Source organism: Ceratotherium simum, chromosome 33 (assembly GCF_057802395.1).
Source record: "Ceratotherium simum simum isolate JZ-2026a chromosome 33, ASM5780239v1, whole genome shotgun sequence".
Taxonomy (NCBI): Eukaryota; Metazoa; Chordata; class Mammalia; order Perissodactyla; family Rhinocerotidae; genus Ceratotherium; species Ceratotherium simum.
Window position 1 is genome coordinate 11,199,806 of NC_141932.1, and position 15,403 is coordinate 11,215,208.

A 15,403-nucleotide genomic window follows, 5' to 3' on the forward strand; every position below is an offset into this window, starting at 1 on the left:
CCTTCCCCTCTGGTAACCACCAATCCAATCTCTGTCTCTATGTGATTGTTTGTTGTTGTTTTTATCTTCTATTTATGAATGAGATCGTATGGTATTTGACTTACTCCTTCTGTCTTGTTTCACTTAGCACAATACCCTCAAGATCCATCCATGTTGTCACAAATGGCTGGATTTCATCATTTCTTATGGTCAAGTAGTGTTCCATTGCGTATATATACCACATCTTTATCCATGTCAAATTAGGTTGGGCATTTATTTGTTTCTATTTATCTTGAGTGAAAGTGGCATAACATCACTGCTTTTGTAAATATGAGTTTTTCCAACTCTTCTCATCGGGTAACTGGAGTAAACTTTCTAGAAAAGATAAGTAGAGCTCATGCTCCTGATTAGAACAGTTGGGAGCCCACTACTCATTTTCTCTACAACAGCGTTGCTCAGCCAATTTGCCCCCTGAACGTCCTAAACTGATGAAGCTCACACAAGAACTCCACACTCCAGAGCCCAGACCCTTTGAGGCACTTGGAGGAGTTGAGGAAGTAACCAAAGTCTGGTTGTCTTTAGAGGGAAGAAAGTGCAATGAGTTTACGGTCAAAAAAGAGATTGTATTTTCCTACAGTGTCACTTCCTTCCAGTCATCTCCTTTTCAACTTCCTCAAACAAAGCCTGAAGTGAGAAAACAGAGTTGTGAAATGTCAGTATTGGGGTTTCTCTATTCACAACATCCTCCTGGTTTTCTGAATGGAAACCAGCCACATGCTTCAGGCGTCTATAGTAATATGTTGACCACAAGTGACAGAATCATTAGTCTATCCTAATAAAGGAGAATTTTATGAGAATATTCTGAGATCTCCCACATCATTAAAGAAGAGCAAAACCACCTGGTGGGAAAGATAGTCCTGAGTCTCTCATACTCTCACACATCTTGCCTGCTCTGCCCAAATTTTGATGCTCTGACTGCTCCTTACCTGGCTGAGTTCTCATGGATGTATTTGCACGGAGCAACCTTGAGGGATGAGATCACGTCTCCCTCGAGGACAAAGAGCAGGCTCACTTACTGCTTGCTCTGAAAGTGGTAGATTCTGAATTTGCTTGTCTTTGCCTCCCGGGGACATATCGACCTGACTCAGAGCTTTCTCTGAGACTTATCTTATCAACAAAATTCTCTGAACAGCTCTGGGAGTCAAAACAGACCCACTCCTTAACCCCATGGGCTCACCATCTAGCGGGATGGGGAGCATTGAAGATGCCATTACAGACAACATCAGGACCATTAGGAAAGTACGAGGGTCAGAACAAAGACCTGGGCTAGAGATAGATTTTAAAGCAACAGCATCTATTCTTTAATTCCTAAAATATTTATCAAAAGCATATTATGTGTCAGATGTTGGTCTTGGTGATCAAAAATAGACAAAAATTTCTTCACCCTGTATCACAGATCAGGCATAGACTTGTCCTTGGGAACGGGCAGTGAGGAAACATTGCCCAGGCAAAGTCTCAGAGGTGGACACAGACAGATAAAAAGAGAGGACGAGGCTGGGAAGTCTGTTCCTTTCCTTTCCAGGACCAGGCTGGGGAGTGTGGGAGGGAGGAGGGAATTAAAGAAAGAAAAAGGAAAAAGGAAAGGAAAGAATGAGAGAAAGAGGTGGAAGAAAGAGGAGAGAGAGAGACTCCTTCCTGGCTGAATCTGTGGAAATGTGGACGGCCCAACCAGCAGCTGTGGTCGTCAATGCTCTTAGGAAACACTTGACTGTTTGAATGCTCACAAAGCAGTTAGGACCGTGCCTGGACACAGGGCAAATCCCTGGGGTCCGCTGATAACGACCCCCTGTAACCCTGAGGCTGTCTAACTGGATTTTTCTGGTCCCTCCACTTGCTGGCCTGTGTGGATATGAGCAGCTCACCCGAGCCTCCTCTGTGACAGAGACAGGGCTGAACCTCTCAGAGTCACTGTGAGGACTGAATAACACAGGAGAGGTGAGGAGTTGATGCACAATAGGTGATAAGGAAATGGGTTAGTTCCCTAGAGGTGCTGTGACAAATTAACACACACTGTGTGGCCTCAAACAGCAGATATTTATTCTTTCACAGTTGTGGAGGCAGGAAGACCACAATCAAGGTTTCAGCAGGCCCACGCACCCTCGCAAGGCTCTAGGGAAGAATCCTTTCTTGACTTATATGGCTCCTGCTGTTTGCCAGCAATCCTTGGCGTTTCTTGCCTTGTGGCATCATAACTCCAATCTCTGCCTCCATTGTCACACGGCCTTCTTCCCTACATGTTTCTGTGTCCACATTTCGCTCTTTGTATAAGGACACCAGTCACTGGATTTAGGGCTCCTCGCCCCCACCCGGCGAAATAAGTCTGACCTCATACTAACTTGGTCATGTCTCCAAATAAAATCACGTTCACAGGTATCAGGGGTGAGAACCTGAATAAATCTTTTTGGGGGACATAATTCAACCCACAACAGCAAGTATTCATTATCAGGATTATTGGACCCCCTGATGTTCCCACTGTCCATCTCCAATCCCTACCTTCCTCCTGAGCTCCAGACCATCTCCAGCTGTCTGCTGCATGCTGGTCTCCATGGGGAGTCCCAGAGACCCTTGAGCTCCCAACATGTGACTCTGACATCATTGTCTCCATCATGGCCCTGCCCCCCAACACTTGAGAGAAATGAAAACATACATGGAAAAAACTTGTAGAGGGCCGTCCCTCTTGGGCTTGGCAGAGAGGTGCACACGCTTCACTAATGGCGGCCCGGGTTCAGTTCCCGGGTGCGCACCGATGCCACGCTTCTCTGGCCATGCTGAGGCCGCGTCCCACATACAGCAACTAGAAGGATGTGCAACTATGACATACAACTATCTACTGGGGATTTGGGGGAAAAAGTGAGGAGGATTGGTAATAGATGTTAGCTCAGAGCCGGTCTTCCTCAGCAAAAAGAGGAGGATTAGCACAGATGTTAGCTCAGGGCTGATCTTCTTCACTAAATAAATAAATAAATAAATAATAAAAAATAAAAATAAAACTTGTAGAAATATGTGCACAGCAGCTTTATTCGTAATTGCCAAAAACTGGAAACAAACCCAAAGTTCATCAACAGAAAAAAGTGTAAACAAACTGTGATACACTGGAAACCTACTCAGCAATGAAGGAACAAAGTACTGATACACACACACAATGGATGAATCTCAAAAAACTCAATACTGAGTGAAAAAGCCACTTGAGTACATACTGCATGATTCTAATTATAGAAACCAATTATAATATTTATAAAGTTCATTTTTTCCAAACATTGATCCACTTGTTCTACCACGTTGGTTGAAATGTCCTTCCTTTCCAAAAGGAATAGACTAGATGCTGTTCAGTCCGTCGTGTATAATGTGCGGGTCTATTTATGGACTCTGTTATGTCCACACCACACTCTCTTGATGACTCTACTTCATAGTAAAGTCTGATGTCTCCAACTGTGGTCTTCTTATCCTAGACTGTTTTCCTATTCTAGGTTTTCACATTTCCATATAGAGTTTAGAATCAACTTCTCAATTTATATGTTATATATATATACACACATAAATCAATATGGAGAAAAGTGACGTCTTAACAAAACTGTGTCTTCCATCCATGAACATGGTATATCTCTTCATTCATTTGGATCTTCTTTAACTTCCCTCAGCAATGTTCTGTATTTTTCAGTGCAAAAGTATTTCATGTTTAAATAAAAAATTGTTCCTTGGTCCTTTATGATTTTTTGGTGCTATTATAAATTTTTTGGGGTCCTTTTGTAGGGAATTTTTCGTGCCTCACCCAATCTTTGATTTCTTTCCACAACGACTACTTTATGAAGTGACTGCTGAGAAACAGTCCTGTCTTCGTGTGGGTGCTGAAGGGCAATTTGGGGATCATTTGCTTCATTCATCAGAAGGTAATGTGATCGTTTGAGAACCTTTCTCATTCACTGAGTTTGTCTCTATAGGGGGCAATCATGAGCTGCTGCTTGACTGTCCCATCGCAATGCAAATGTCCACCTCTTGGGCTCAGCTTTCAAAGACACAGGAAGATGATGGCCCGGTGCATAGACATTCCAGGAAGAGGGATCTCAGTGTGCAAGGTCAGAGGTCTGACGCTGGTCCCCTCCAGAGTCAGGAGAAATTCCCAGCAGGACCTTACTGTCCAAAGCACGGTGACCCAGCATGTGTTCAGAATACACTTTGTGGCAGGTGCTCTAATAGGATTTTACTCCCAAAATTCTCATTATGAACTAGCAGGTAGGGCTTCACATCCCAGTTTCACAAAATAGGAAATTGCCGCACAGAGAGGGAGGAGTCAGTCTGTCACTTACTTTGTAAACAGGTAGCGTGGATGCAAACTCGAACTCTTTGGTTCCAAAGTCTGTGTTCTTTACACTATTTAGAGGGATTTTTAACTCTAAGTCAGGGGCAATCAGGCCCTGACTTTTTCTTTGCCCCACAGGGGCTGGCATCTCTCAAGCCAGGGTCGAGTCTCTGCAGTTTCTCACTTGTGGATCTTGATCTCTGAGTACTCACTAGCAGTGGCCTCCCGTTCCTGTGGATCCCGAGGCTTCATCCCATGAAAGCTGAGGGATGCATAATGGAGCTGTTCTTCCTCCCCTGCGCAGGGGGCAGACACATCTGGGAGAGGGTGGTCTGGGAAGCTGCTCTCCTGGGATTCAATCAGGGGACCCTGAGTGGAGGGAGAGAGAAGGGAGTCAGAGCAGAACAGTAAGGACAGGATGAGGCAGCGAGTGTCCAGGAGAGAAGCCCATGTATTCCCTCATCCATTCATCCCACATACATTTTTCTTGACATCTCCTCATTCATGCTTTCCTTGAATATTTAATATTATAGAACACGTTATTTGGTGCTGGCTAATCTCATGAACTTCCCACAACAACCCCACAGGAAGATATTATCATTGTCTCCTTTTTATACATATGAAAACTGAGGTGATCAAAGTAAGCAGCATGCTCAAAGTCCCTGATGAAGGTTCCAGCCTGGTAGCATAGCGGTTAAGTTCATGCACTCCACTTGGCAGCCCTGGGTATGCTGGTTAAGACCCAGGGCACGGCGTCCCACATACAAAGTAGAGGATGATGGGCACGGACGTTAACCCAGGGCCAATCTTCCTCAACACAAAGAGGAGAACTGGCATCAGATGTTAGCTCAGGGCTGATCTTCCTCGCCAAATAAAAGTCCCTGATGAAACCAGGATCCAATCCAGTTCTTTCTGACCATGAAGCCCGAGGCCTCCTGTGTTTGAGGCCCTGAGCTGGGTGCTGAATGTTCTCTGGTGGACACAGCAGACACAGACCCTGACTTCTTGCACCTTACTCTTTAATTGAGGGAGGCAGCGAAATATGAGTTAAGCAAATAAATATCTAATTGTGAATTATGATATGTTGTACAGGAACTGGGTAAGCGAGAGAGAATTATAGGGCCTTGATTCAGGCATATCACCTGCCCTTGGAGAACTCGCAGTTTGGTGGGAGAACAAGTCAGTCAAAGAAATTATGTGCCTGTGGTAGGCAGAATAACAGCCCCCTAATGGTGGCCGTCCAAGGCGATGTCCAAGCCCTAATCCCTAGGAACCTGTGAATGTGTTAGACTACATAAGGAAAAGGGACTTTGCAGATGGAATTAAGTGAAGGATATTGAGATGGGGACATTCTCCTGGATTATTTGGGAGAGCCCAAAGTAATCAAAACGGTCTTTACATGGGAAAGGAGGCAGAGAGAGATTTGAAGACACTGTGCTTCTGGCCTTGAAGATCGAGGAAGGGGCAACGAACCAGGGAAGGCAGGCGCCCTCTAGAGGCTGAAAAAGGCAAGAAAATGCATTTTCCCTGGGAGCCTCCAGAAGGAGGCGTTGCTTACCAATGCCTTCATCTTAGCCCAGTGAAACCCGTTTTGGACTTGTGACCTCCAGAACTGTAAGATAATAAATTCATGTTGTTGGAAGCCACTGAATTTGTGGTGATTCATCACAGCAGCAACAAGAAAGTAACATAGACTCACATGGAGGAGAGTGACTGGTGCTGCCAAGGAGCATCCTTCTCTGCTGCTCCTCTTGACAAGAGGACACTTCACCAGAATTGTTAATATTTTTACCCCTATCATTCTCTTCATTATTCAAATTAAGATTCACACACACACACACACACACACACACACACACACACCCGCTTCACGACAATGCTCTTATCAAGCACACCAGTGACCTCTGCTGGTGAAATCCAAATAGCCATCTTTCAGTCCTCACCTCTCTGGACTTTGCAGCAGCTGGTGACTCGACTGCACACCTGCCCTAAAGGAAAGCCCCTTTAGACTTAATTACAAGACATCACACTTTCTGGGTCCATTGACATAGCTGGAAGCCCCCTTGCTGGATGCTCCTCATCTCCCTGCCCCTAAATATCTGAGCGGCCCCGAACTCTTTCCTTCTTCAACTTTGATTCGTGACCTCATCCACTACATTGGCTTCAACTCATCTAATAGGCTGATGACTCCCACATCCGTACCTCCAGCTCCTTCTCCTCTCTGGAAAGACTTTGATCCAAAGGTATGCTTGAAATGCCCATTCCCTGTCAAAACAAACAGAAAACTCAACATATTCAGACTGAACTTCTTTTCTCCCCCAAATCTCTTCCTCCAATCATCTCCACCTCAGTGATTGGTGCCTCCATTTTTCCGGCTGCTCAGTGCAGAAATCTAGGAGTCATCCTTGACCCCTTTCTGTCACTCACACCACACTCCCAATCCATTGGCAACTCTCAGTAGCCTTAGCTTCAGAATTCACCCAGAATCCGATCAGGCCCCACCCTCACGCCATCCTGGCTCCAGCCACCATCATCTCCTGCCTGGAATGTTTCACCAGCCCCCTTCCTAACTTCCCTGATATACACAGTCTCTCTGTGAACCTCAGCCAGAGGGATCCTGTGTAAATAAAAGTGGGATCAGGTTCCTCTTCTGCCCAAATGTCTCCAGATGCCCACAGTGTCCTGTGTGTGCAGACATGATGTACACACACGCTGACTTCCCCAAACTCATTTCCTGCTTGTTGGCCCTTGCCTCCCTCTGTGTAATCACTCGGAAGTCCTTGCTGCTCCTCACTCACTGGTCAGCCTCCTGTGTCCTATTGTTTTCACCTGCTGTTCACTCTTCCTGGAGGGGTCTTGGATGACACAGTCAAATTGCAAACTCTTGAGCCTCCTTCATGCCTTTGCTCAAACATCACTAACAAAACCACAAGCCAACCTATGGAATGGGAGAGAACATTTACAAATCATGTAACAGATAAGGGGTTAACATCCAGAATATATAAAGAACTCCCACAAATCAACAACAACCACAAAAATAAACCTCTTAACAAATGAGTACAGAACTTGAATTAGACATTTCCCCAAAGAATATATACAAATGGACAATAAGCACATGGAAAGATGCTCAACATCACTAATCATCGAAGTGCAAATCAAAACTACAACGAGATATCACCTCACACCCATTAGAATGACCACTATTTAAAAACCAAACAAACAAACACGTGTTGGTGAGGATGCAGAGAAATTTGAACCCTTATGCACTGTTGCTGGGAATGTAAAATGGCAGCCACTATGGAAAAGAGTACCGAGGTTTCTCACAATATTAAAAATGGAATTGCCATATGATCCAGCAATTCCACTTAGGAGTATTTATCCAAATGAACTCAAAGCAGAATCTCCAAGAGATATTTGCACACTCACGTTCCCTGCAGCATTATTCACAGTAGTCAAGAAGTGGAACCACCTGAAATATCCAGTGACAGATGGATAGATAAAGAAAATGTGGTGTATACATAGATTGGGATATTATTCAGCCTTTAAAACGAAGGAAATCATGTCACATACTACGGCATAGATGAACCTTGAAGACAGTATGCTAAGTGCAATAAACCAGTCACAAAAAGACAAATACTGCATGATTCCACTAATATGGGGTGTCTAATGTAGTCAAAATCATGAAGACAGAAAGTAGAAGGGTGGTTTCAGGGGCTGCGGTGGCGGGGGAAGTGGGTAGTCAACGGGTGCAGAGTTTCAGTTTTGCAAGATGGAAATGTTCTAGAGATCTGTTGCACAACTGCACACTTAAGAATCATTACGATGGTAAATTTATTAAGAAATTTCACTACAAGAAATAAATAAACACCAAGAGCACTCCACAAGTCATCTCCCCAACCCTCTGTCTTCTCTGTACCTTGCATTTTCCCCAAAGCACACGTCTACCTTGCACATTTTATTCACTTGCTTGTTGTTTGGTTTTTTTTTTTTTTTACTGGTTTGATTAGCACCCTGGTCTAGAAAACAAGTTCATTGAGCCAATATTTTAGATATTTTTCATGATGAGTCTCTGCCACCTACAGTGCTCATCACTCAGTAGGTGCTCAATAACATTTCCTGGAGGAATTAATGAATGAAAAGGTGCATTTTACCCTGCTGTCAAAAGCTTCCAGGGCCGGCCCTGTAGCTTAGCGGTTAAGTGCACGCACTCCGCTGCTAGTGGCCCGGGTTCAGATCCCGGGCGCGCACCAATGCACCACTTCTCCAGCCACACTGAGGCCATGTCCCACATACAGCAACTAGAAGGATGTGCAATATGACATACAACTATCTACTGGGGCTTTGGGGGAAAAAAAAGGAGGAGGATTGGCAATAGATGTTAGCTCACAGCCGGTCTTCCTCAGCAAAATGGAGGATTAGCATGGATGTTAGCTCAGGGCTGATCTTCTCCACAAAAAAAAAAAAAAAATTATTGTAAGTTGTAAAGGTTTTATGTGTACCCAAATCAGAATTTATTACAATTTTGATTTCATGCCTTTACTGGAAGCAAACACAAACCGAATATTTTCAGAATCTCCCTCTCTGCGTCTCTCGTTTGCAACTGAGAATACTGCCACGTGTGACAATGCCTCTTGACCAAGTTATGATCTTAAATAATTATTAAGTAACTTCATTATACTCATCCTACCATTATTTAGATTTTTGATATTTCACTCATCATGGATTTTTTTCATTAATTTTGATTTTTTAAAAATATTGCATTCAAGTATTATCTCTATTGCTGAGATTTTTAGCACCTTTCTAAGTTTTGCACCTGAGGAGAGTGCCTCACCCTCCTCACCCTAACCCTGGCCCTTCTGGAGAGGTAGGTGCTGAGAGGCCAGAATATGCAGGGCTGCGGGCTGAGGAGTGTGAGCTTCATTCTCTAGGTCAGGGGTCAGCAAACTACATGCAGCCCTGGGTCAAATCCGGCCAGCTACCTGTATTTGTAAATAAAGTTTTATTGGAACACAGCCACACTCTTTCATTTACATATGGTCTATGGCTATTTCATGCTGCAACAGCAGAGTTGAGTGACTGCCACAGAGACTCAATGGCCCACAAAGACAAAAATATTTACTCTATGGCTCTTGGTAGAAAAACTTGGCTGGCCTATGCTGTAGATGATGAGGGCAGACATATGATCAAATGCAGAGGAGCTGGACAATGATGGCTTTTAGATGATCACTCTGTGTAGGGCAAGGGAGATGAGGGGCAGGGAGATGAGGGCTCCAGGAAAGAGATCCTGAAGCCTCGGCAATGACGGGGGTCAAGATGGAGAGAGGAAGACTGATGCTAGCTGTTCTTAGGAGGAAAAATGGACAAGATGTAGTGAATTTTTGCCTGTAGGAGAAGAAAGGGAGGAAAGAGAGGTCACTCCTCCAAGCCTGGCCTGAAGGAAAGATGAGGGGCTGTGTTGCTGCGGATAAGATGGGGATCCAACTTGAAGGGATGAGGAGGGGGAGATGAAGACAACAACTTTGTCCATACTGAGAGGGATAATCCAGGGAGTCACCCTGGGAGAGGCATCCAGGCAGGATGCTGGAAGGAGAGACACCCAGTCACTCACCTGAGAGACTGACTTTGCTACTGTATTCTCTCCCTCCATGCCCGCGTCACCCACATCCTCTGCTGGCCTTGCTGCTTTCTTCCTGCCGGACCTCACTCTGAGTGAAGAGACCAAGAGCCTTTCAGTCTCGCCAGCTCAGGGTGCAGTGGGAAGACTGACCCCTCCTCTGTTCTCTCTTAAGGGGCTGGAGGGGTGACTGAGGTGGGAGAGGGGTGGTACTGTCCCAGAGACCCCATGGTTGAGAACAGGCTCCCCCTCCTGGACAGTGGGGCCCGGGGTTTGTGAAAGACTCACCTGGGTGCCAGGGACCTCCTTCCTGCCCTTGCTTCAGGCTCTAGACCCACCCAGTCCCCCAGCTCTGGCTTCAGGGATCCGTGGCTGCCTGCCCTTCCGTCCCCAGGACTCTCCCTCCCTCCCCAGGTCCCTGCTCACATGATGACGATGACGCAGAAGGACAGGAAGAGCAGAGCTGTAGCACCTGCTCCCCCCACGGCCCCCAGCACCACTCCTGATAAAGGCCACACTTTTCCCGCAGAGGATTGGATTATTAGTGATCCCCTCTGAGAACTCGGTCTCTTCTCCTCCCACTCCCTGTAGGACCCCACACATCTGTGTTCAGGCCACTTTGCCATGAGCAAGAACAGGCTCAGGGGCTGCGGGTACGGGTTAGGGTGAGGAGAGTGAGGCACATGAGCTGAGTTGCAGCCTGTCTTGAATTAAAATGTTGTCATTTTGTTCTTTGTGGAGTTTATTTTGTATTTTTAAAATACTTTTTTAAATACTCTATTGCAATATTATTGCTCTTGATTCCTGAGGATTTTCCATTCTCCTTAAGTTTTATGGTGAAGAGGAGAAACTCACTCACCTGACGCTCGTCCCAGCCCCCAAAGAAAGGGTCTTGTGTTCCCAAACACACTTGTCCAGACCCCAGCCCCTCTCCTCCAAGACCCACCTCCTTCCCTGGCTCTCCCTCCAGCCCTCGCCCGACCCCACAGCCCTGGCCTGGCAGGAAGACGACAGTGACCCTCTGAGTCCCAGGGAATTTCCAGGCCTCACAACCCAGCACAGACCAGAGCTGAGCTCCCCTCTGAAGCTCAGGGGGCTGCTGGGTGGACTGTGGGGTGGGGTGGGTGCTCTCCTCCTCCTCCAGCCCCTCCCCCATCCACCGGTGCACTCACTCTGCAGAGAGAGGCTCAGGGAGACATGCAGGGAGCCCCGAGGGTGCTGAGCTTGACAGGTGAATTCACCTTCATGCCTCGACTCCACTCGGGGCAAATCCAGGACCCCAGGGTTGAAGGGTTGTGAGGGGCTCAGGGTCTGGCTTCCATGGGCCCAGCTGAGCCTGGCTGGGGGGTTGCTGTCGACAACACAGACCAGGCGCAGGGACTGGCCCTCCAGGACTACAAGAGATGACCCATTCTTCAGGGCTGTGGGTGCTGGAGAAGAAGAGACAGAGGGTCAGAGAGGCAAAGAAATGGAGAGAAAGAAAAAGGATGCAGAAGCAGACCTGATGAGAAGGACAGACACGCAGACATAATTTGAAGTGCAGGAAAACGCACACTTTGACCCCTCACTGGTGGAATGTAAACTTGTCCACCCTCTGTGAAGAGCAACTTCTCCATATCTCTCAAAATTAGAAAGAACATATGAAGCAGCTATTTTTTGCCTTTGGGAACTTATCCCCCCCCCACACACACACACACACACACGCACACTTGTGAAAGCAGAAACAAGAGTATTTGTTGCAGTGTTTCTGTTAGTAGAATAGAGTGAATGCCATGGTTTTCCACTAGGGGAAGATGTGTACAGAATGAGATCCACCCAGACCATGGAATACTGCACAGTCACGGAGCAGATGAGGACAGTCTACACTACTGATGTCAAAGGACTCCTGAGATCCTTTAGCCAAACTAACCAAGGCTCAGAGCAGCCTGTGGACACAGGCCACTTCCTGGGAGGGGACTGGGCATCTGAGGACAGACTCTGCTGTGCATTTTGAATTTTTGACATATGAATATACTACCTGTTCAAAAATACTTAAGCAATTGTCAGAAAAAATAAAAAGATGAGACTGGAGGAGTCTTCAGGAGATGGGTGATAAGAGGCCTCAAGAGGTGGGCTCTGCTGTGTGAATGTTGCCCTGTTCTCCTTGTGGAGCTGAGAAGAGGGTTGGACAAGGCTGAGGGGAGTGAGCGGGCGATGGGGACAGCTGCTCACAGCTCCTTCCTACCTGCGCTGTTTCCTTGGAAGACAGTGACGGTCAAGATCTGTGGAGAGTCTGGAACAGAAAGACAAGGTGGCCCCGCATCAGTGGTGAGGGCTGGGTGGACATAGGCCTCTGGCCCCAGGAGCCTCATCGGAAGGGGAAAGTGGAGGTGGGCGACCGCTTGATCCCCTCCCAGCCTGGATTCTGGAATCTACCACCAGTGTCTGAGACCCTGAATCCCCCATCCCCACTGGCCACGGAACCCCATCAGGGACCCGGGCGTCCTGGCCCAGCACTCACAGGTGACGTTGAGCTGCATGGTCCTTTCCACAGTTACACCAGCTGCAGGGAACTTCACCTGACACGTGAGGCTGGTGCCGTGGTCCTGGGGCCGTAGGGTGAGGGTGAGCACTGAGGAGAGGTTGGTCATGGGGCCCAGGGAGGTAAGGGCAGCTGATGTCCAGGAGAAGATGGGGGGTGTGCCCCCCTCACAAGCCCAGGGCACAGAGCAGGTCAGGTTCCTGGGGCGGCCAGACTCCAGGGTCTCCGGGATGAGGATGTCCGGTGTGTGGGTCAGGGCTGGTGAGGAGAGAGGGAGACACAGGGATCAGGAGGGACGGTCTGAGGCGCGGCCCTGAGAGAAGGCTTAGGCTTTGATCCAGCTCCTCTCTCTGAGCCCAAACCTGTTTTACCCCCAACCACCTCCCAGGATAGAGAGTCCCCTCCCTGCTCTACCCCAGGACTCCCATGTCCTTCCCCTGTGGGGATTCCGGGAGCCAGCGTCTTACCTGTCACATGCACAGAGAGCTGGTTACTTGTGTAAGAATATTTCACAAAACTTCCTCTCTCCACTCGAAAATAGTATTTTCCATCATCTGTCCTCCTGACGTCTCGGATGTCCAAGGAGCAGTTGTATCTCCAGGGGTCCCCAAGGAGGCGGAATCGGCCCCGGGTCTCCTCCTGCACTTCTCGATATGGGTTGTTTGTGGCCACTAATGCAGCTCGGTCTGTTTTGGCCCCTTCCCGGAACCAGTAGCCGTGAGCTGGCAGAGAATCAGTCCAGTCAATCCAGTGGTCGGAGAAATTGCAGGGCACAAACACACACAGGCCCTCCTGCACCGTCACTGACTCCTGCACTTGCAGCCAGTAATACTTCTCCAACTCCCTCTTGCCCTCAGCCCCCTCCCTCCACCAGAGCAGGGCCAGAAGCAGCAGCAGCAGCATGTCTGGGCTTGGCGGTGCCAGGTTCCCCGAGAAAGTCCATTTCTTAAGGTTCTCTCTCAGGAACTAAAAGTTGCAGATTTAGAGGAAGCTCCAACAGGAAGATGAGAGTGAGGTCAGAACAGTGACCCTGCTCAGAGGAGGAACTTCACATCCAGACACCGTTGGGGCAGGGACAGCCCTTGCAGTCAACCATTGACCTCCCACGTCCACTCCTGGAACCCTGGGTCAGAATGATGAGAGCCTCACCCAAAATCACACCCCATGCAGGGCCTGAGCCCCGTCTCTTGCCTCCTTGTGGATCCCCTTTCCCACACCGATCATTTTCTGCCAAGTGAAAATTGGTGCCTTCTGGCCAGAACCCCTGAGTCTCTCTGTGGAGGTCATTCCAGCCAGGAGTGGGACTCAGGGAACCAAGGTATAAGGGAGACCAACTGACTTCCTTCCCTCAGCATCCACATAGTGGGCATCCCCACTCTGCTCATGAGGTCACACACCAGCCCTGGACGCAGCCCTGAGTCACTGCCCAGTGGGGAGACAATAGGTGTCTGGGCACCTGGAACTCCCTGTGACAGGGGCGGCAATGGGGGACACACAGGCAATGTGGGGTGTCGGTCTCCCTGCAGGTTGGAGGTTGTGTCTCAGGAGGACGGGCAGAGGGGACACTCAGACGGTAGAGGCCCGGATTCCGTGTGTTAGCACAAGCCGAGTACGTCAAGGGGATCTCAGCCCACAGGACGCCTGGGAAACTGAGGCTGTGATTCTCTACACCATGGGTTTGGAAAGGAAGAAAGTGCAGGATGGAAGGGGCAGATTTCGAAAGGGATAGAAACTTTCCCCTTTGTGGGGCCTGTTTGGGCACCAGGACAGATTATTTCATCGCTGGTGTCTCACAGGACCAAGCTTCTCCTCATTGCTCCAGAGCATGGTGAGGTCTGCCAACCTCTGAGTTGTTGCCTGAGCAGGTTCTGCTCTCGGAAGTTCTTGGGGATCAGCCATCACCACTTCCCTACTCTGCAGAACTCAATATAGGTCTAGAGAAAGCAAAAGACTTCCAAAAGTGATACTGGCTGATGTGACTTTCATACTCGAAAGTGATTATGAAAAGTTGGAATTTTTTCTGCCCTGCACATTCGGATGAACTTGCCATTAAACTTTTTCCCTGGAACATAATGTTTCCCACTGAATCAATTCCTTTATGGGTACAGGGCTATTTGGGTTTTTCACTTTGTCCTGAGATGGTTTAAGTAAAATATACATTTTTATAATTTTTAGATGTGATGTGTATTTTAAAAGTAATTAGCATATATTTGTGTGAGGTATCCTCATATATTGTTTTTAAAGTAAAAACATTGAAGCAAATATACATAGTGAAAGCAGTTCTGATTATAAAGACATGCTTGATCAGTTTTCCTAATGATGACATTCCCAGAATAACCATCTAGATTAAGAAGCGTCACCAATGTCCATTCCTAGTTAGTCAGGCCCACCCAAAAAAAAGAACCACTGTTGACTTCTATCATCGATTCGTTTTATTTGTTTTTAATTTTTACGTAGTTGGGAACTTCCTGTGTGTGTTCATCTGTGTCTGGTCCCTTTGCTCAGTCTTTTGCTGTGAGATTTACCGACACATCAGTAATTCATTCATTGTCAATGATGAAAGAATTCCATTGTGTGCATATACCGTACACTCTATAATCTGTCTACCTTTGATGGATGTTTGGGCTATTTCCAGTAGGGATCTCTGACGAAGATTGGTGCCACAAAAGTGGTGCTTTAGGCATGTATGTGCACTTTTGATGGGTGTATCTTGTAGAGTGGCCTTTCTCAGTAATAGAGTATGTGCATATTCAGTTTTAGTAAGTATTGCCAAACAGTTTCCAAAGTGTTTATAATATTTACATTTCAATAATGAGTCTATGAGAGTTCCAGTAATTTCAATTCTGGACTATACTTGATATTTCCAATTGTTTCCTTCGTGGGATTTTTGGTCTGCTTTCGTTTTAATCATGCTGGAGATTAGTGGAATTCA

The 15,403-nt window shown here is 47.2% G+C and overlaps 1 protein-coding gene across 17 annotated transcripts; it reads right to left on the reverse strand.

Annotated features, from left to right (window-relative positions):
* Nucleotides 1-4,606: 4,606 nt before the first annotated feature.
* On the reverse strand, nt 4,607-13,458 carry LOC101388134 (sialic acid-binding Ig-like lectin 8). Of its 17 annotated transcripts, XR_015549441.1 has the most exons (10): nt 12,939-13,457; nt 12,451-12,729; nt 12,175-12,222; nt 11,123-11,380; nt 9,945-10,041; nt 7,166-7,274; nt 6,539-6,601; nt 6,036-6,324; nt 5,895-5,948; nt 4,618-4,705 (listed from the first exon to the last, which is right to left on the reverse strand). XR_015549441.1 is itself a non-coding variant. In XM_087421266.1 (5 exons), exons 1-5 carry the CDS (start codon nt 13,372-13,374, stop codon nt 4,692-4,694), a joined length of 1,035 nt encoding a protein of 344 aa, XP_087277392.1. In that variant the 5' UTR covers nt 13,375-13,458; the 3' UTR covers nt 4,607-4,691. The 17 variants fall into 17 exon arrangements, 1 of the variants encoding a protein (XP_087277392.1); XR_015549444.1 differs by lacking the exon at nt 6,036-6,324; XR_015549436.1 differs by having other exon boundaries at nt 6,036-6,601.
* Between the last annotated feature and the right edge of the window lie 1,945 nt (nt 13,459-15,403).

Bases quoted from the DNA above. Each gene is read 5' to 3' on its own strand.
- LOC101388134 (XM_087421266.1), bottom strand. From the start codon at position 13,374: ATGCTGCTGCTGCTGCTTCTGGCCCTGCTCTGGTGGAGGGAGGGGGCT. The intron at 12,730-12,938 runs GTAAGACGCTGG...TCTCCTCACCAG, and splicing joins GCTCTCTGTGCATGTGACAG to CCCTGACCCACACACCGGAC. The intron at 11,381-12,174 runs GTAGGAAGGAGC...CTTCTTCTCCAG, and splicing joins CTTCCAAGGAAACAGCGCAG to CACCCACAGCCCTGAAGAAT.